General features: G+C 30.4%; 1 protein-coding gene across 1 annotated transcript; it reads right to left on the bottom strand.

Annotated features, from left to right (window-relative positions):
• Positions 1–667: 667 nt before the first annotated feature.
• On the bottom strand, positions 668–20874 carry LOC134277814 (uncharacterized). Its single transcript, XM_062760122.1, has 9 exons — positions 20756–20874; positions 19850–19962; positions 16571–16691; positions 15015–15113; positions 12656–12885; positions 10144–10318; positions 5154–5331; positions 3975–4074; positions 668–923 (listed from the first exon to the last, which is right to left on the bottom strand). The coding sequence occupies exons 1-9, from the start codon at positions 20814–20816 to the stop codon at positions 858–860; spliced, it is 1143 nt and encodes a 380-aa protein (XP_062616106.1). The 5' UTR covers positions 20817–20874; the 3' UTR covers positions 668–857.
• Between the last annotated feature and the right edge of the window lie 490 nt (positions 20875–21364).

The following is a 21364-nucleotide window of genomic DNA, read 5'->3' as shown; positions in this document are numbered from 1 at the left end:
TAATTTTTTTAATGTCATAAGTGCATTTTTATGTTGAGGTTTCACTGATTTTTTTTCTTTAAATGACATGGAGATACGAGAAATGATAGCATGTACCAACAAACCTGTAGAGTGGAACCTTCGCGAGCCCCACTTGAATGTCGCCGAGGTCACGTTTCTTCTTCATCCAATGATTATATTAATCTCCCAACTAAATTTTTGTAAGGAAAGTTGCTTTTTAATTTCAAGCCCTATTTTTGGTTTTGTTTTTCGTTTCGGTCGACTTTGTCAATGTAGCAGGCCGACTGGGCTTCCCTTTCTTACCATGCTGTTTTTTTTATGAAAACTATATAATACGCATGCGTGTATAGCATGTATATATTTATGTACCATAAATAATTATCAATTTTAATGAATTATTCAGAATTATTTACTTATAAAATTTGTAATTTTCAGAAAGTCTATACATTTATGAGTATGAAAAAAAATTCCAAATCCATAGGAAAATTTTAATAAGTCTGTTTTCGAAGAGATGCGCCATATTGTCACTTTAATAGACATAAAAAATACGTTTGAAGAGGGTTGTATGCCTCATTTGGCTTGAGTGTACACTTTTAAACATGTGAGGAGAGTCACACAAAAAGGTAGGAAAACGAATAAAACATCTATACTACAAAATAAATTTATTAAAAAAATGAAAGATACATGTCTTATGTGTTTACTATTTTTCCATCATAAAAATATGTTGTTGATTCAGAAATTCATCTAACTTCGTCATGATACAACAGATAGTTCAGAACTTGGAAATATTTGGTACCAGACTACATCTCGTAAGTTCTTTTGCATGAACAGCATATATTAATCAGACCATCTACTTTCTATATATCTCGAAGTCGTTCACCTTCTGGTTCATTTTTCTTACTGTGTCCTATATTTTTGAAGCACTTAAATAAAAAATAAGTAAAAATAAGAATTAATTTATACTTAAACCTCTACCATTTAAAAATCATTACCGTAAATCTGGAAATTTTTACTGTAGATAAATTTTTAGCAAATTTGCGCATGCATTGCATTCGCAAAAATATTTTTCTTAAAAATAAATCAACATGTGAAGAATTTTTTTCTGAGAACTCGTGTCTTTTTTTAACTCAGTGAATAGGCATCGGTAAGCACTGATCATTTTTAAGGTATTCAATGTATAACGAAGGGATTTTGACCGATTTTAAATAATTTTAAACTAGTTAAAAGCACACAGCTAGAAAACAATAAAAGTGAAATAAACCAAATTCACAAGACTTATAACATGTAAGAAGGCGGTCATTTTGCACATTTACAGTTTTTGAAGAGTTATCTGCCCTTGATGAAAAGAAGATAATTTTTGATTTCACAAAATTTCTGCGGTAAATAATTTATTTTATTTTATATTTTAATAAAGAGGGAGTTTATGCATATTTTCACCAAGAGATTTCTTTGAAATTCAAATTACTTTTTACAATATCTTATAAAAACATGCACTGCCCATAGACTTCAATGTAAAATTCAAAGTGATATTAATTGGACAATAATCAAAATTTTGTTAATTCCTTTGGTGGAGCATTTTCATTTGATAATATCTTCAAATTGCTACCATGATTAAAAATATTGGACTGTTCATTTATTAGGTACAAAATATGGTCGTTATACATTGAATACCTTAAAAGAAACCTGTTTACACTAGTCTACTATATAACTACTAGTTAATTACCCGTGCTTGTAAATTGCCCTCATTATATGCAATATCGTCCGATGATTTGACAAGCACTGAGATGGCATGCCCCTTCTTAATTATTTTCATCAATTAATTTGCCAATAAAGAGATCTAGAACTGTCATTTTATCTAACCGTGTATCAACACGGGCGATAACTCAAACTCAGTGCATTTACTAGAAAGTTCCAAATGTAAACGCGGCGTGTAAATTTTAGGTAAGAAAAAAAAAACAAACGTTGAGAAAATTAGTTATATTTTTTTCCATTTGGATTATTCTTTAGGTTAGAAGGCAACCTCTAAAATGTTTGTTATAATTGATTTAGAATTTTTTTCAGTGCAAATCCTTTTGTATTTTTATCAAAATTGTTTTGGAGCGATTTTGCAATCGCTTGCCACGTTTCGAGTATATTGGTGGTATTCTAACTGGGCATATTATATGTCACATAACCTGATATGAAAATCTACAGTGATTTTTATTTTAAGCACCAGTGACAATCAGCAAAAATTTGAAGCGTAAAAATTAATCAACAGCTTTTTGACCAAAATTCGCAAAAATAAATCGACGTAAAAATTTCCAGATTTACGGTAGTTATACATGTATAACAGTACAACTTCATGATCAAAAATGTCACATTGTTTCATCAATGTATTTCAAAACAGGCCAAAACAGCCTTTGCTTATAAACAGACTAATGTGCAAATCAAAGAAATCCTATGGTTTTTTTTACTTCATTAGTTTATAAAGAAGTTGGTTTACTTTATGCATAAAATAGCCCTGTAGATATAGCAATTTATTGACTAACACTTGATTTTTCCATTTGACGTATTAAAATATAATAGAGACTTAGTGCTTTCGTATCCTATTGAAAATGTTCTCCTAAAAGTCCAGGTCTTGAAAAACTGGCTTTATGAAATTGTAATGTTCTTGAATTTTTAGGTAAACAGGTATAATTGAGTACTTTCAATGAATAAAAATAATATGAGCGCACTCTCTGATCTAATAAATAAAACATTTCTTTTAATCCTCAGAAACAGTTCTATCATTTACTAGTTACAAATTTTAGATCAGAGGTTGCGCTCTATATTAAATATCGATAAATAGCTTTAAAATTTGGCCGTTTTGTAGGTTTTTTTTTCAGAATACTGTATAAGTGATTAATTTCACGGGTTGTAATTTTCACGTTTTTCTCTTCTTTGGCACAATCACGGTTTCTTGAATTCGCAGAATTGTTATATATTAAAAATTTCCTCCCTTATCTATACCTATTGAAAACTTATTCACTGTTTCTTGAATTCACGGATTCATTATCACCGCGAATATAGCGAATATTAACACCGCGGGTTATTTTTCCCCTATACAGTATGAGGAAATTGACGCATTTTGTGACGTCATAATGCATTGAGCGGCCAGAAAATTACGGTACATAATTTTTAATAGATACACAGTCACCAAAGATCTAAGGGATATTCAATGCATTGTTAAGGAAAAATATGCAGTTTCAGTTTTTCAGAAATTCACAGGGTCAAATAAGGCAAAAGTGAACCCTGTTCTTTTCGATATGTCTGTGACATCCACTAGAATCTTGATGACCATCTGAAGCTGCAAAGTAGTTTTTTTAAATTACGTTTGAAATGCTGGAATCAAAGACTTACAATCCATTCAAATTTCATAGTAATAGCTTATCATATAAAGCATTTTCCCCACACTTTGTTTAATATTGTTTGTTTAAAGATTGCATGCGGTTAGAAAGGTGGTAAGTATCACCTTTGAATGCTTTGCTACAATTAAAAATTATTATTGCATTACTTCAATATTTAATAACTCTTAAAGACAGTCAATGTATAATCTTTTTACATATTCTATGCCCTTCTACATGGAAAACATCATTTTTATAATGTAGTATATATCAATGTTAAATTGCTGATGGTCAAAACTCGAAAGCAACTCCTGAAAATAATTTACGATCGTTTCTAGTGGAATATTAGGTGGTACTCAACACAATATGAATTTATACTTCCATAACTTGTAAAGTCATACAATGTAACAGTTTTACTACAATTTTTCAGTTTGACCCTTTGACATAGTGTACTTCTTTTGCAATAAAAAATCAAAAAACTATAATAGGATTTCTATAATTGATTTTAGAAAGGGAAAAAAAGAATTGTCAATTTGCTATATCCTTCCATGTATTAAGTTGTCTGTTAAGCCTTATGGGACATCTAAGTGTATGTACCATGTGTATACTCACCAATGCATTCTTTTTCCAAAGGATCACAAGTACTACTATTACTACTACTCCTACTGCAACTACTGAGAAACTAGCAATCATTATTGCACCATTATCAGATCTAAAAAAAAGAACAATTGGCATGGTCAAATATGATTATTTGAGTTGCAGCTATGATCATATATAGATCTTACTGCAAAACGCCGTTGTCATTTTGATGGAAGACTTGTGATGAATGAAGGTCAGCAATATTATGAATAAATATTAGAAAAATATTGATTTACACAATTATATTAACCTTTTAAGAGCTTTATACATATTAAATTTAATATTAAAAAGTTTTTTATTATCCACAGAAAAAAATGTATTACATTCAATACATCTCCAACAAAACGTTGAACCCATATTACAGCCAACAAGAGCCCCACAAACTAACATGGTGGTGTCTTTTTGACCATAAGTTGCAGCCATACAGTTTGCAAAAAACAAGTCCTGATTGTGAAAATCTAATACCCTTGTATGGTAGCTGTCAGCAAAAGGTGAAATATCTCAAATGCCAATCAAACTTCAAGGTCAATAAATGAAAAATGTTGATACCCGAAGTAAGGACTTTTCTCAATGAATAAACTTCAATGAATAAAATAAAAAAAGTTAAGCCCAAGCACTTACCATTTAAAGGTTATGGTTAAGTTTATAATGTGTAAGTCACACTCTATGCCCAAGGTCAAAGGTTAAAATAAAATGCTGGTATACCCTTGGTAAGACTTAAAATACAGGTGATATTATAAAGCCCTAACACGAGCTGTTAAAGTGTTAGAGCCAAGGTTAAAGTTTTTCAAGTGTAGCTATTGACCATAAGATCAAGGTAAAATATTTAAACACACTGAAAGGTCTTATCACAATGATGCCCAAATACTAACTATTCAAAAGTCCAAGGTTAAAATTTTAGTTATTTTTTGCAAGATTAGGTCACACTCTAAGGTCAGGAGATCATATATGTTGTATCTAGAAGAAGGTTTTGTCACAAGTAGAAATATGAAAGTCGTAGGTCTATATTATGAAAAGTTTTAGAGAAGGTTAATTCTAGATAAGGACAAACAGATAGATAGACAGACGAATAGAAAGGACAACAACTAAATACCCTCGAATCTTCGAATCTTGGATTACGTGAATAAAACAAATTAAATAATACATGTATACCCATTTTCTCCAGTTGTTGTTATAAAGCAGCTGTCTCCTATTGAGGGTGGCTGTGATATGGTGCAGTTTTTTATCCACTCAGCTAGACTTAAATGCCCTTGGCAAGTGGAATTGCACTCTCCATTTCTGTACTGAATTTTGTATGATCCATTTCCCCCATTCCACTCAGGGCATCCATCTGAACCAAATAAAAAACATTTGAATAGGGATAATAAAACTCATTTATATTAAACAAACTCAGTTAATCACTAGCCGACTTCTTCATATGGACTGGATTATAAATCTGATTTGAATTGCCTACATAATAACATGAGGGAAACAAGGATTTTCCAATAACTATGTTCCAGACAAAAATTATCTTGGAACACTTAAGGGGGGACCTATGTCGTTCTACGTCAAAGCAGCGTTATGTGACGTCACAATAGCGACGTTTGTTTTTTACCTGTTGACTTTTGCTTTTAGTAATATAGGCATAACATTGTTATTAATCAATAATATACACAATTTACAAAAAAAATTATTAATTAATCATTGATAACAGTCTTATTTGATATATGGAGTTTGTTAATATTAGAATTCTCTTCCTTTGGTAGATAATTCATAGCATTTTAATTAAGTTGTGAAGAAAAACCTCGATGATATGCTGAAATATAAGTGCAAAAATATTCAAGATAGAATTCAGCAAAGAAAGCGGCTTATATCAGGGAAATATGTTTAATTTTATGTTTACCATTAATTTTATTTTCTGGATAAAACTAAGAAAAAATTTAGAAATGTGCTTGTATGTATATTTGCTTATTGATTTGTAGTACATGTAGATTTTATTGTATAAAGTCATTCCTGGGTTCTAATATTAGGTGTTGGTTGTTGACAGGGAAATGCAGGGGGGGGGGGAGGGGGGGGGCAGAATGATTAGAATGAAGAAGAAAAGAAATGATCTGTTTAAATGGTTTCTAAATCAAAACAAAATGCTCGTTTTCGCAAAATAGTTTTATATTCAGATGTTTGTCAGTGTTTACTTACCTTTATTTTAGTGCAGAAAGGTCAAAATGTATGACACAAGAGTACGAAAATATAAGAAAACGTCATATTTCTCAATAATTTTATCATAAAGGTATACTTTTTTCTTTGTTAAAATAAAGAGGTGAATTGTTTCTTTCAAAAAATACGATTTACGACATTTTCACACAAAGACTTTTTAGATATTACCTGTAATACATGTCAGAATTGTAAAAAATACGACAAGAAAAACGGGGTGATTCTTACATTGTGCGCCTTTATAATTTTTCATGCGAAATACATTTCAATGAATTTGCCTTCATTTTAAAGAAACAAGTCATATAAATTGAATACCGTAAATCTGGAAATTTTTACTGTAGATAAATTTTTAGCAAATTTGCGCATGCATTGCATTCGCAAAAATATTTTTCTTAAAAATAAATCAACATGTGAAGAATTTTTTTCTGAGAACTCGTGTCTTTTTTTAACTCAGTGAATAGGCATCGGTAAGCACTGATCATTTTTAAGGTATTCAATGTATAATGAAGGGATTTTGACTGATTTTAAATAATTTTTAACTAGTTAAAAGCACACAGCTAGAAAACAATAAAAGTGAAATAAACCAAATTCACAAGACTTATAACATGTAAGAAGGCGGTCATTTTGCACATTTACAGTTTTTGAAGAGTTATCTGCCCTTGATGAAAAGAAGATAATTTTTGATTTCACAAAATTTCTGCGGTAAATAATTTATTTTATTTTATATTTTAATAAAGAGGGAGTTTATGCATATTTTCACCAAGAGATTTCTTTGAAATTCAAATTACTTTTTACAATATCTTATAAAAACATGCACTGCCCATAGACTTCAATGTAAAATTCAAAGTGATATTAATTGGACAATAATCAAAATTTTGTTAATTCCTTTGGTGGAGCATTTTCATTTGATAATATCTTCAAATTGCTACCATGATTAAAAATATTGGACTGTTCATTTATTAGGTACAAAATATGGTCGTTATACATTGAATACCTTAAAAGAAACCTGTTTACACTAGTCTACTATATAACTACTAGTTAATTACCCGTGCTTGTAAATTGCCCTCATTATATGCAATATCGTCCGATGATTTGACAAGCACTGAGATGGCATGCCCCTTCTTAATTATTTTCATCAATTAATTTGCCAATAAAGAGATCTAGAACTGTCATTTTATCTAACCGTGTATCAACACGGGCGATAACTCAAACTCAGTGCATTTACTAGAAAGTTCCAAATGTAAACGCGGCGTGTAAATTTTAGGTAAGAAAAAAAAAAACAAACGTTGAGAAAATTAGTTATATTTTTTTCCATTTGGATTATTCTTTAGGTTAGAAGGCAACCTCTAAAATGTTTGTTATAATTGATTTAGAATTTTTTTCAGTGCAAATCCTTTTGTATTTTTATCAAAATTGTTTTGGAGCGATTTTGCAATCGCTTGCCACGTTTCGAGTATATTGGTGGTATTCTAACTGGGCATATTATATGTCACTTAACCTGATATGAAAATCTACAGTGATTTTTATTTTAAGCACCAGTGACAATCAGCAAAAATTTGAAGCGTAAAAATTAATCAACAGCTTTTTGACCAAAATTCGCAAAAATAAATCGACGTAAAAATTTCCAGATTTACGGTACATATTGATTTCGAATGTGATTTGACATCTTTGGGTCTTTTTAGCGCATATTTGGAGTAGAACATCAATGTTTGAAAATAATCTATTTTTAGCATTTTACACTGTTTTTGCACGTGCTCCTGTGTAAAAATAAGAAAATAATGGTTTTGTTTTTAAGACCTAAAAATTAAGAGGGAGTGGTCAGAAAAGAAATGCCAAAGTTTTGAAAAATTCACACAAAGACTTTTCGGACATAGGCCCTCCCTTAAAACATTTTTTTGTACTTTATGATACACTTGAAAACATGTTTCTTCAAAATGCTATATACAGGGTTTTCAGCAAACATGTCGTTTCAATATAAAGTAAGACCGTACCAACGAAAGATTTTTATATGAAATCCACAAAATCAAACAATTTTATTAATAAAAAGTAATTCTGAATCAATTATTCTTTAAGACAGGCATTTTAAAAGTTTGAACATCAGCAGCAATTTTCATTTTAATGTCAATTAATCGTCATTTTTGTGTGTTCTAAATAGTCAAGATATTTTTAAGTCACCATCCTCATTTTGTCTCTGAAGTCCTTTATGACGCACGTATGTTTAAACAATTTGAATAAAAAGTCTGTTTCGTAGAAAGATGGTTATCATATTATGAGTATTTTTTTTAAATCTTATGCACTAGTAATGATGATTTCAGAGATTTTCTGATTGTTTTGTTTCCATATATCCATTTCTGAAGTAGAAATTTCACAGACTAATTTTTGAAAATGTCATCAAAACTTAAATAGAAAAAATGTAATGAATTTATTTATATTGTTTATATCACAATGCCATCGCAAGAAAATACATGTGTAATTTTATAAATAGTTTATTATTGTGCAAAAATATAGACATCAAAAGTCGGGACAAATGCTTTATCAGATTTCAGATCTGATACAGGAAAAAAGGGGAAAAAAAGAATAGTCACGTATTATTTTTCCAATGAATATTATATACCGATAAATAAAATACTTGGATTGAAAGAGAGTTAATGTGATAAGGAAAAGGGTATGTATTATTTTCTTTAGTTACGAATCGTAATCGAGAGACATTATTTAATGTATATATAGTTACATATCAATATTCCCCAATTTTGGTTTAAATTTCTCGTAAAGGTTCAATTCTACCAAGAGTTATTCTTTCTACAGGTCACTTTCATTATAAACATTTTTGTGCAGTATATGTTTAATTAAAACAGACCTAGAACTAAGTGTAATCAATTTAAAGTATATTTTTCTTCTTGATATCTATAAACAGTATAAAAAGAAATAAATATTTAGAAGTCAATATCTCCTCGGGGATTAAAATGTCGGAATCGGTATTTAACTTGTCAATTCATGTTAATTTTATTTGTTTAGCTACAAATTTTAACATCACTTTAGGTATTTTGAAGGACAAAAAATGGGCTCCAGTGCTCATCGGTCTAGCTACTCATCACAAGAAAATTCTAACAGCTAGACTAGCATTTATCACCGCTTTATTCTCATTCATTTTATACCCCATCTCAAGTCTTGATATGTACAATATCTTAACTGAAGCTGTTCTTCAGAAAATCTTAAAATTGTCCATTTTTTCATGTAAAAGTTGAAAGTTTCTCCTGTGGCCCATCCTTCCCCTAAGCTTATGATAAATGATTTTAATCTTAACTACCTGAGGTTATTTACATATTTACTAGTATGATATATCACAGTCATGCTGTTTTTGAAGAATTTTCTCTCAAAGTTCCCATTTAAACTTCAATCTTCTATTGCGACCTTATCCTATCCCTTGGGGCCAAAAATGAAAAAGAATGAACTTGAATTTGCACTACCAATACTTAAGATACTTGCATATAATTTGATTTATACAAGTCCTGTTGTTCTCGGTAATTCTTATTTACATATTTTACCAATTTTCAACATTAAACTTATTGTTTGTGGTCCCACTATACCCCCAAGGGTCTTATTTTGAGCAAACATGAATATCTACTTCATCAGAAGCTTTCATATATTTTTTTCTGAACAAGTTTAGATGTTACATGTATTAAACAGAATGTTGAAAACACCACCCTCCATGATTTGCCTCTTCTTGATTATTTCTCAAAACATGAGGGTATGACTCATTTGAAAAAAAAAACATGCTTTGTGACATGGTCCAGTGGTTCTACAGTAGTCAAAATTGCAAAACGTCAACAGACGAATAGACAGCTAGAGAGATAGATGGCAAAGTCAAATAAAAAAAACATCGTAAAAGCTTTGATCAGGTGAGTTTAAGAAAAGTGCACCACCCGGCGAGTTTTAAATGAATATTACTAACCATTTATGCAGATATTTGGAGCACATCCTACTGCAAACTGTGTAGTGGGGAAAATTTTCAAGCACGCGGATATATTATTGCCTTGGCAGTTGAGTTTGTGGAAATCACACGTTTCACAAGGTTTGAGAGGAGTAATATTTCCAACTTCAAGTGTAGCCTCTGGTATACACAGCTCCTATGAAAAATTAACTTAAAATAAAATAAGTTACTATTGTCCAAAATTATTTTATAGAAAGTCCATAAATTCAACGTTCAATTTTTATTCAGGATATATATATTTTATCTTGGATATTAGTGGCTTAAGAATGTATTTTATTTTTTTTTAAAATATACTCTAACTCAATCTTTTTCTTATGATACTGTTGATAAATATCCAAATAATCATGTTGGTCTTGTAAATTTATATTAATTTTTTTCAAATCTTGCGTCATTTATGTGGGAATCAGTTTCACTCAGAATTATGTTACATAATGTTACATATTTACCTAATGAAACCTTTAACGAAAGCTTAAAGTATCAATTATATGGCGCTGATTAAAAATTCTCAATATTAAATAACTGATCCGGGGTTCTGCCATAATGTTACATCTTTATCTAATATGACCTTAACAGAAAGTTTGAAGTATCGAAAGTATGGTGCTGATTAAATTTGATTCTTAATATTAAATAATTGTTCCGTTTTTTTCCCTAAAACCTTACATCTTTATATCTAATGTAAACTTTAAAGAAAATTACAGTGACAATAGTATGGTGCTGATTAAATATGATTTAATTGTTCCGTCTTTTTCAATATTAGAAAAATAAGTGAAAAAAAGCTGTTAATGAAGGCTTTTCTGTAGAATATGAGTTAGAGGATGACCGAATGCATATTGTTTATAAGACATGCCAGCATTAAAGTCAGATAAAATTCAAAATGAAGATCTCACCTGAGCTAAAAAGTATTTTGAAAAATTACTGAGCAGGCAAAGTCAATTCCTTTAAGATTTTCATCTGATCACTCTGATGAGTGAAAAAAAAATGTTAAAAGAAGATTGCCAAGAAGAGCAATTTCAAATTCATACTTCCAAGGATGCTTCGACATATTTTCAACTTTTCAACTGGTTATTGAATAATAGTTTTAAAGATTTCTCCTTTATAATTCAGTGTTAAACTTGGATTCCCTACCATGCCACAGGCATCACCTTTCCCACTGGAGTCCTGATTTGAACAATTTAGAATTTTCAGTACCCCTAATTAGTTTTAGCTTGGTTCTTGAGAGAATTTTCCTTTTACTGTCAGCACTCCATTTTTTCTGTCAAATACCCTTTTTCAAGGCACTCAGTCCTTCATTTTTACAATTTATATACATGTCAAATCCACTTCGCCATAGTATGTTGTATACTAAGTTTGGTTAAAATTGTTGAAAGTTTACAGACGGGAGGATAATGAACAGCATGTACTTGTACAACAGGTAATCAGAAAAGATCACTTGAACTATCAGTTCAGATGATCTAAAAACTGCAAAAACTATATCTAATTTAATATACATTTTTAACATTTACTTTGCAGTAGAAATTAATAATTCAAGAATCTTTTTTCGAATAGTCCGAATTGCACTGAATCTAAATTAACATATTTTCGGAACACCAATCAACGATTCGTACGGACTCGTAATACTAAGCAGGTGAAAAGCTTGTTTACAGGTAAGAATTGCAATCCATTTCTTCATAATTGAACTTTTGAAAATGCTTCATTAATTTGAATACGCAAAACTTCATATAATTCTCTTCAGTTTGGCCTAAAGTGTTTGTACAAATGTAATTTGATCAAAACAATACCTGCTCTCTTTCCTCAGCGTACATTTAAGGTATTCAATGTCTAATGGCAACAGATTCATAAAAAATGAATAAGTAACAGATATGTAGGTGCTAAATGCTAGGTACATTTAGACATAATTTCAATTTATTACTATTTGCATTTAAGGGTGGAATGTGTCCTAATTCATGACCTTGAACTTTGCCAAAAATCATCTCCTTCTATTATTAATTATTTAACAAAAATCAAAAACTAATATTATGATAAATAGTTTTGTGTTCAATTGTCATTTTATTTTTCATGTTTCAATGCATCTTTCCACAGCAGTAATGCTATTCCTATTACTGAATTATTATTTTTAAAAGAATCTCCTTTCCTCTATAGATTTCAATGGAATCTTTATTAATGAACTTTTGCTTAAAAATTAAATTTTTGAAACTTTCCCGTAGACAATCATTTTCTACTATTAAATGCTCTCTTTTAATATCGATATCGGACTATTATTATGTACTTAGTGGACAATAAGGGTAGGAAATTGGTCCTACTAGGGATGTACATGAAAATACTTCAGGGTAAATAACTTTGAGGTCTTACTAACAGTTAACTGATATAGACAGGGTCAAGTGACTCCTTCTAAAATACTTTTCATGCGCCATACACATTGCATCTTCATGGTAACACACAATAAAAAAAATATTTGGAATCTTAAAGTACTTACTCCATATGACCTGGAGACCATCAAAACGATAGGTACTAATGCATGTAGCATTGAATGCGTCATTAAGGAAAAATATCCAATGATGATTTTGACAATTACAGCTATTAGAAACTGTAATACTAGCCAAATTAATTTGTGGTGGAAGAATGGAAAATCTTCATAAGACTCTGCTGCTTTGCATGATTTTTCTGACGTATTTTCATTTTTCTCTCCATTCTTCGTGAGGAACTCTACATAAAAAATCAAACGTATAAACATTTTTTCGACTGATTTTAAAGAGCAATCTTAACCTTAAATCTACGAAATATGATATGCAAAAGACTCTCACTGATTTATGGCCCTAATTTCCAGAGTATAGGAAATAATTTGCAGCTCTCCACTTGGTGAGACACCTTTACCATTCATTTTTGTATTTAAAAGTCAAAAGTTTTGTCAAAATCAACACAGTGGCAAGTCTAAAGACAAATATATGGACAGCATCAAACCTTCATATCTATTTAAACACAGTCATTATTACATGTTTCATTTAAAAGTAAGCAAAACTACTAATTAAAAAAAAACCAAGCACTAAATAAAATGTACCTTTACACGTATCTGATGTTTTGCCTGTGTTCAATGTTCCCAATCCTTTTTCCATAAAACCCCCAATTGCTTCTTTTACCGGATTGCCATTCATTGCATCCTCATCCTCTGGCAGTTTTTTGTTGAGGGGTTCTTCAGTAGATTGTGGAGATGTAGACACTGCAGTTGTTAGAGGGTCTACAAGCTCAAAGCATCCTGATTCTTCTAAATTTATGCCAGTCATTATGTCCCCATCCTTATTGTTGAAGATTTCGTCAGCAAATTGTGGAGATGAATTCCATTCATCTGATAGAGGCTCTTTAAATTAAAAGGGTTTGAAAATTATGATTAATTCATCCTTGCTGATTTTCCAAAAATGTCTTTATTCAATTTTCAATCAATTTTATTTCAATATTAGTAAATAAACCAGCAAAAAAATTTTAGAAAACTTACAGACAGATACGGGAAAAAATGTGAGCAAAAAAATTACTTGAGCCTTTGGCTCAGATGAGATAAAAACATCGTTTTATTTGAAACTCATAAGAACGCAATAATACATTTATGTAAATTTGCAGAAGGACTTTGTTGTGTCTTTTTTAAAAGATTCCAAAAGTTGTGCCTTTTGTGGAATTCAATACAATTGTTATAAAATGAATCTTATATTGCTGTTCTTCTGCTCGTGTAGCTAGGATGTTTTAATTTTTGTTTTACCTACATTATTTTTTCTATTCCACAATGAAACAAAAATGCAGTTCTTTATATGATAACCCACTTAAAAATATATGCACTTAACAACCAGTCATTATACCTCTATTAATTTTTCTACAATTGACAATATAAAACTTATATCTTTAATCAGAATACTAGTAATTTCCTAGGCATTGCTAAAAAAAGTTCATGCATTTGAATTCCCAGTTATCCTTAATCCTCTAGATGTTTTTATTGGTATAATATGTCAAGGTAAACGTTGCTGCAGAGCTGTAGCGTTATGGTTTTATATATATCTGTCGACCATAACGCTACAGATCTCGTAATGCAAAAAAGTGAAATTTATGGCGCAATATTTTTAGCGCACTTTTACGGAGATTTTCTCCACTTTCTAGCATTGGTCAATAAACTATCTTTCAATTCCTGATTCTAGACACGTTCTGTAGCCATTATTTCTATTTTATCCACTTTCCAACCAATAATTTTTGTTTCTAAGGCAATAAATTCGATTGAAGTGAATTTTCAGCTATCTAACCCAGACTTTTAATGAAGCGAGTTTATCACTTGTAGAGACGACTATAAAGGGTTGGGATATGGATAGAATATATAGATTAGTTAAATAAAGTGCCTAGAAGTAGGGCATGAAAGGTAGTTAGTCGACCGATGCTGGAAACAAGAAATTCTCCCAAAAAGTGCGAAAAAAAATTGCACCGTAAATTGCACCTTTTTTTGCATTAAGGGATCTGTAGCGTTATGGTCAAAGAAAAAGATATAAAACCATAACGCTACAGATCTGCAGCTAGGAAAACATAGGGAGATAACGAAAAAAATCTTTCATTCCAGTGCGTTAATCAAGTGAGCTAATCGTTGCTCTGAAAGCTGACTCGTAGTCTCCATAATCCTCTTTTTTAAACTTTTATATCCGTGCAATAAAACAGTATGCAAGTATATCATTGAGGATTTATCGTACCTCAGGAAATAGTCCTGGTCACGAGGAACTTGAATCTTGCAAATTTACTCAATGGCCGGTGTACATCAAACGTGTTTTTATCAAATTGCATATTTGGGAAAAGTATCTATTTCTTCTTACCATATGGCATCAACTGTTTAGGAAGTAAATGCCTTGAGAACTTAGAAGTCACAATCACCTCTACTTTCAGCGTCAAAAGCCTTTTTTGACCCAAGTATTCTGAAATGAACACAATATGTTAATATTACATACATATAAGTTTAACTAGAATCACACTAAGTCACACATGGCACCAGCAGTAGTCTTGAGTTTCAGCAAGTGGCCTTAAAATCTACTGGCAAACCTCTACATGACGTCTAAAATTTAGGTGTATGCTATTTTATTAACAACAAACTTAGTTGCAAATGCAATTGATTTGCCAGCCAATAGTTTTTCTTTCTTGTCAAGCTAAAAAGCCGGTATTGGTCAAAATATGGACCAACAGGAAAAGTAGCCTTGGAGAAGGGAGTCTCCAGTGCTCCTGCAAATTTTTTACACTGAGAGAGTCTTTGTATTCATCCAACCTCCAAACAACCAAAGTTGGAGGAGATCCTATAACAAGGACAAGTTCAAAGTAAAAAATAAACTATTAAGTTTATTTTTTGCTATTTATGTGGTCATAATTTTCCATTCTCCCGACTATGACCAAGATGTTTTTTTCTCCATGAGGAGAACAGTTTTTTAAAGAGTTTTCTAATTTATTTCTTTGAAAAACTTTGATTGTCAATCGTTGCTCCATCATACCCTTGAGGGTCATGACTGATTCTATACGCAAGAGGATGCTCTACGCTTCAGCAGTTTATAAAACGAGGCAAATTATTTACAAGTTGCTGAACATGTCCTATAAATAATAATAAAAAAATAACATCCACATGCACTAGTGACATATAACAAAAATATAAGCCCCTAGCCTGGCAGTATGTGTAACGTCAAGTGCTTGAGGAAATTGTATTTCATAAATTATTTTTCCCCTTTGATACTAGCAGATGTAAAAATCAAGAGCAAACGCGTATTTGAAAAAAAGGCGTTGTCTGATCTGTATTTTGCGTTTAACAATGTATTGATGTATTAAATATTAATCCTAACGGGCCTCAAACTGTCTGATATTATTTAACTGCATTCGGCATATATCCAATACATAATATTATAACTTTATAAGGATTGAGCCCTTATATTTTATCGTTTTCAAAAGGTTTTCTGTTAGGATGTCCCCTCCTCCGCAAAGTGCAAAAGGTGTTTGTCGTCAATCTAGTATCTTTATTACTCCTTCCATTTTGATGTGATGCAGAATTAAAAGCTTGTCCTTTAGATAAACTAGAAAAAAATATTCAGTGCGCTTCACTGCAGTAAGATGCTAATACATACAACATATTTCATTGTTTATGATATATATGACTAGAATAAGTATAAATACCACCTTTGACTTGTCTAAATTAAAAATAATAATTGTAATGCCGTTCAATTAATTTACTGTGCTTTCCAATCATGAAATTTGCATTCGTACACGTGTTCGTATAACTAAATTATATTATTGACGTTGACGTCAAATAGACCGTGTACGTCAAAGTTTCGCGTACTCGTTAAGTCACTTGTGACTAAATCTCTCTATTTAGTTAATATACAACATGTACACCTACCTTTCTTTTGAATTATTCCCTCTATTTCTAGTCTGAAAACACTGGACAAGTGGCTTTCATTGCTTTTACAGTTGTCAGGTTTCAAAGTCCTAAATTGAGAGAAGCCATCCCAGACCTTGTGCTAAAGATTGAAAAAAAGATCATTTAGATTCATATGATTCCTTTATATTATTTTCCTCATGGATAGTTCAGTGTTGAATTGTATTTTAGAGCAAGTAAGTGATAATGAAGAAGAATTATTTAAGGACATTGCTAAACCATGGTTATCCGGAGAAAAAATGTTGAATTCGTATAAAATTACAGCGTTTTCAACTTATTTTTTACCCATTAATTCTCTTAAAGTCCATGCTTTCTCTGCTCTTACTGTTTTGTTCTTTTTCTTTTCTATTTTTTCTATATCTTAATTCCTATTTAAAAACTTATGGCCAAATCCTCCCCAAGGGTCATGTTTTATCAATATTAAATCAACATTCTTAAGATACTTTCATTTCAAAATGATTAATCATGCCTTTCTTATTCTTGTGAAGATTTCCAACTTTCCCCTATATTTATTTATGTGAAATCCCCCCTCCCAATTGAGACCCCATTCTACCTCGAGGGTCACGATTTCAGCAAAATTGAATCGAGATATCTTTACTATCTGAAATCTGGTTTAGATGAGATAAATATATGGTGAAAGAATTGATAATTTTTCTTTTTTGGTAGTACATTGTATAGGAAGAGTTACAGATTAAAAATGATTATCAGGGCTAACCCCTCCTCCTCTCGTTGTTATTGGCATACAGATGGAAGAAACAAGCTTTTAATGAACATTGCATGTATATTATTTTTCGCTGGAAGCAGAGGAAGTCATATACGATAAAAATGCCAAATACTACTTTTTATATATGTTGCATTTCAGCTTATTTGCCAAGTAAGAATAAGTCAATTATATAATCAAAACGTTAACAATATTTGCACAAAAACACTTTACATATATTTTTTTTTCTTAAATAAAAAGATAAAAATAACCATACTATAACAACAAGATCTTGTTTACACCAGGAAAGCCAGATCATGGTGCTTGAAAAACTCCAGCCTCCTTTCGTTTGCACCTTTCCTTGTTCATAAATGTGATCCAGGATAACAAGCTGAAGCTGAATATCTATTATTCGACCCATTTTACACAACTATTTTCTAGCTACAGCTTAATATTACAAATAATCCTGGCTATCTAAATACATATTTCAAAATGGCGCTCAACGTAAAATGTTATTCAAACTTAACCAATCAGAGTCCAGGAAGGGAGATTTTTAAATTATGACTAATCATATAGCGTCCTATATATGCTCATACTTCCGATGTTTAAATAGCAATTATATTTAACAGTTTCAGAAAATGTATTTACGAGATCTAAAATTAAAATTTTTTTAGAGTCTTAATATCATTCCCTCTTTTCTAATGGAAATTTCCGATTACAAAACAGAAACAATTCAGGTCAGTCGTCTTGTTTTCTTTATATACAAATTGACCCCGTGAGAGAAACCTCAAATTCACAAATAAGGATCAACACGCGCGGAATTATATACAAACCTCTGTAGCATGGACAACATAAACGATACCATGGTTTTAAAGTCAAGGTAAAGTATAAATGCTTAACATTTTATTTCAGACATTTTTAGATATCTATAAAGAGAATGACATATTTTCTAAAAAAGTATCGTACATGTCAATATACAAGTATGTATAGTACTAGGCTTGGTGGTTTCACAACTCTTTCTAAAACGGAGCATTCTAAGATCATTACATTAAGTTCTTTTAAAATAATTTGAATACAGTTCTTTACAGCCGAATACTCCAGTAGCTTAAAAATAGCGCATATTGATTGACCTGGATATACAGTAGTTGTTGGAATTTTCCATTTACATAAACACAGGTAAACCACCTGATTTCTATGTATAGTAATATATATGAAGCATGCAAGGCCAGCTGAAACGCTAAAGTTGTAAATACGTACAAGTTGTAAACACGCTTGATTCAACACAAGTATGAAGAAAAGTATTTCTTTATGTTACCAGTGATTATTGATTGGAACTACATAAGTTTAAGTTCTAAATAAATTAATGACCTCCTAACCAATACTAAGTTTTTAATGAATAAATAACATTTTTAAGTCAACGAAATGTTCTAACTAAAATTGTGCACTATAAATACCCCCCCCCCCCCAATACTATTATAGCTAATTAAAGTAAATTAAAATGGTAAACTCACTAAAATAAAGCAAAGTTTTCAAAGTGACCACTATAGTGTTATAGTTATCACTATTATAGTAAATCAATGTTTTCGAAGTTATCACAATAGTAAATCAAAGTTTTCATAGTGATCACTATATTAATCTATTGAAGTTTTCACGGTTTTCACTGTAGTATCAAAGTGTCAACGTTATCTTTATTACATGTATAGTAAAACAAAGTTTCCATGGTGTCAATGTTATCACTTTTAATTAGTTAGCTATACATGTAGTCTTCTTGTTAGGGTATAATCAAGCAGACGTTTTGCATGGAATTTCTGTATTTCATACAAGTAAGTTCATTAGAAGAATTTTCAGTATTTAAAATATGTAAAAGGAAAATATTAATTCCAACTCAAATAAAAAAGGCTGACTAACTGTATCGAATTTTCTGTAATTGTATAAAGTTCGAATTTACTTTAAAAATACAGACCATATTTCTGAAAAAGCAATCTCTGTTAAATTACTGAGTTCAAATTTAATACAAAATTAATACAGACCAACTTTCTGTAAATTACACAGTCAAATCATTGTACCAAATTTAATTGTATGGATTTTTTGGTAAAATTACTAAATTTTTTTTTTCTTTCTAAAAAAAAAAATTTTAAAAAATACCCCCCCCCAAAAAAAATAAATACACAAAAAATACATTGTTAATATAGTGTATTAAAGTCATATCTTTATATATGAATAAGAGAAACATTTTCTTTGTTTGGAATTTTGCTTCTCTATTATTTTTAAAAGTACGAAATTGAATGCATAAATATAAGATTTAATATAAACTTTATGTATATTTTTTATCCAAGGGGGTCATTATGGTCGCTTTTTAAAATATAAAATCAATGGACAGACACATTTCAGTCTAGATTCTCTAAAATAAAGTTACAGTCAAAAAAGTCAATACACAACATTTGATACATGAAAGATGGATGATGGATTCTTCTTGATCAGAAAAGCTACATAATTTAATTAAGTCTTTAGGTCAGGTCTTAAGCAACAAAACAACTTACCTCTACCAACTTAGTCCTTCCCAAGTATCTAAACTCAAAGCTATATTTGATGACTGAATAATCCAAAGTATCCTTCTGCCCAGTTTCAAAATATGTTACATTACATACTTCTCCTGAAGAAAGAAAAAAATAAAATATGAGCAAGCTGTTATTATTTCCATATTTTTGTGGGAACATTTCAATTTAAAATATAGTTTTACTGTGTGTTTATAATTCTTATAGGAAAAAAAATGTATCGTTACAAAACTCATTTAAACCAAAACTCCCATTACATTTACAATTCGAACATCAAACTACATTATAGTTGTATGAAATTAGATTGTTTTGTTAGGAATAAACTTTAGAATGCAAAAAATGTTAATTTTGGATTAGAAGTAATCATAATAAGTAAAATTAACTTATTTTGGAGAATGATTATTGTACTAAAGAAAAGGGACATAACTTGATCTTTGCTATTGATAAGATTTTCTTCGTCTTTACCTCAGTGCATTTTTCTACAAAAAGCAAGAGGAAGGAAATAAAACTAATAATATGTATAAGAAAAATTACCAAACAATAAAAAATCTTATAAAATTTAAACACCATTTCACGATGTGTTAATTAAGTGTGATTTATCTCCTCATAATGATCAAATGTTACTTTTGTTATGTTTCTATAAGTCTCCGTGTAATAATTATGTCCATCATGTTTAATAAATGTGCATGCTAAATCATTTCATTTCATTTTAAAGGAAATTCTTTAAATCATATTCTCTATCTATTATCTGCATCTTTAAAAAAAAATATAGATCTGGGAAGTCCAGTCAGTAGAGTAATGCTAGGGTCCAGGGTTCCATTTCCGGTCAAGCCATACATTTTCTCCCCTTCTAGCTGTTACACAAACAAGTATACATCTTTAAGACTATACCTTTCTCTTCTCTTTCCTCGATCTTAATGTTAGTGGAGAGGCATACTTTTAACTCTTCCATATCCAGAAGTAATGCATTATTGTGAGCAGTCAAATTAAAAGACAATGAGGCACATGGAAAGTTTCTGTCAAGAAAGAAATTACTAACAAATTGAAATAATCTCTTTATATATACAATGCGGAGTAAATATTTTTATCGTTAGGCTTCTCATCACCGATGTTTGATAATGATTTTTCCTAAGTCATGTTTTAAAATAAAATAAGAGTAAAGATTTCGTTTGCATTTTTTAAGGAAAAATATTCTTAAGACTTGTTACCAATACCTGATTTCCTTTTATAGCTTCATTTCATTATAACTTCGAAGAAAAAAAGATTTGTACTTGATTTAACATTTTATTACATACGCAACAAAGGCAATATCCATTTTTCTTTCACCTTCTTGTTTTGCTCTTACTGGAATGAAAAAAGTACTTAACAATAATTACATAAATCATTTTTTTAAATTAATTGTTGAATTACAAATGTTAAATCTATGAAAATCCCATTGACTCAGCATACTACAGATATGCATCTGTAGCTGAATTTAATAGGCAGAGTATCTTTGTTTAG

This window comes from Saccostrea cucullata, unplaced genomic scaffold, assembly GCF_032062105.1.
Source record: "Saccostrea cucullata isolate Sc308-1 unplaced genomic scaffold, CSIRO_AGI_Scuc_v1 ctg6875, whole genome shotgun sequence".
NCBI classification, from domain to species: Eukaryota; Metazoa; Mollusca; class Bivalvia; order Ostreida; family Ostreidae; genus Saccostrea; species Saccostrea cuccullata.
Note: the sequence above shows the minus strand (reverse complement) of the source record. Positions and strands in the feature narration are given on the sequence as shown.

What these genes read in the sequence shown, in the direction of transcription:
- LOC134277814 (XM_062760122.1), bottom strand. Translation starts at nt 20,816, where the DNA reads ATGGAAGAGTTAAAAGTATGCCTCTCCACTAACATTAAGATCGAGGAA. An exon ending in GAAGGACTAAGTTGGTAGAG is followed by an intron (nt 16,692 to 19,849) that starts GTAAGTTGTTTT and finishes TTCAATCTTTAG; the next exon opens with CACAAGGTCTGGGATGGCTT. An exon ending in TCCAAATATCTGCATAAATG is followed by an intron (nt 5,332 to 10,143) that starts GTTAGTAATATT and finishes TATTTGGTTCAG; the next exon opens with ATGGATGCCCTGAGTGGAAT.